The 441-nt window shown below is 73.0% G+C and overlaps 1 protein-coding gene across 1 annotated transcript in view; it reads right to left on the bottom strand.

Moving 5' to 3' along the window:
* The window catches only part of LOC118169524 (protein transport protein sec31-like), a 4,326-nt gene extending 4,260 nt beyond the window's left edge, over positions 1-66 (bottom strand). The window contains exon 1 of the mRNA XM_035330842.1: positions 52-66. Coding sequence (XP_035186733.1) covers positions 52-66 — 15 coding nt within the window. The remainder of the gene's footprint in view (positions 1-51) is intronic.
* Positions 67-441: the final 375 nt, after the last annotated feature.

Here is a 441-nt window from a genome sequence, read left to right as displayed (position 1 = left end):
AAAAAAACGAAAAAAACACCTCCTTGGCAAGGTTTGTTTTTCATTAACTACCACTTTTGAAGCCATTGCGGCTCAGTTCCTGCGCAGGCTTCGGAAGTGTGGGGTCGGGCGCTCCCGCGGCTCCGCCGCCCGCGAAGCCGCGGGGCCGCCCTGGCCCAGCGCGGCTGCGCCCGAAAGCCGGCCGCGGTGCCTGCAGCGGGACCACCGGCGCGCTCTGCCCTCGGGCTCCCGCGCGCGCCTCTTGCCTCCTGCTTTTCCCCCTTCCTCCTCCTGCTGCCCCTAGGCCACGGGCTGCGCGGGGACCGCAGCCTGCCCGGGGGCCGCCTGTGCGGCCGCCGGCCGGGTCCCCCGCCGCGCGGCGGAACTCCGCGGCCTGGGCCGAGCCGGGAGCGCGGCCACTTGGGTGCCAGGGGAGCCGGCCCGTGGGGCGCCACCTCGAAG

Source organism: Oxyura jamaicensis, chromosome 7 (genome assembly GCF_011077185.1).
Source record: "Oxyura jamaicensis isolate SHBP4307 breed ruddy duck chromosome 7, BPBGC_Ojam_1.0, whole genome shotgun sequence".
NCBI lineage: Eukaryota > Metazoa > Chordata > Aves > Anseriformes > Anatidae > Oxyura > Oxyura jamaicensis.
The sequence above is the reverse complement of the archived record's forward strand: the minus strand, read 5'-3'. Positions and strand labels throughout refer to the sequence as shown.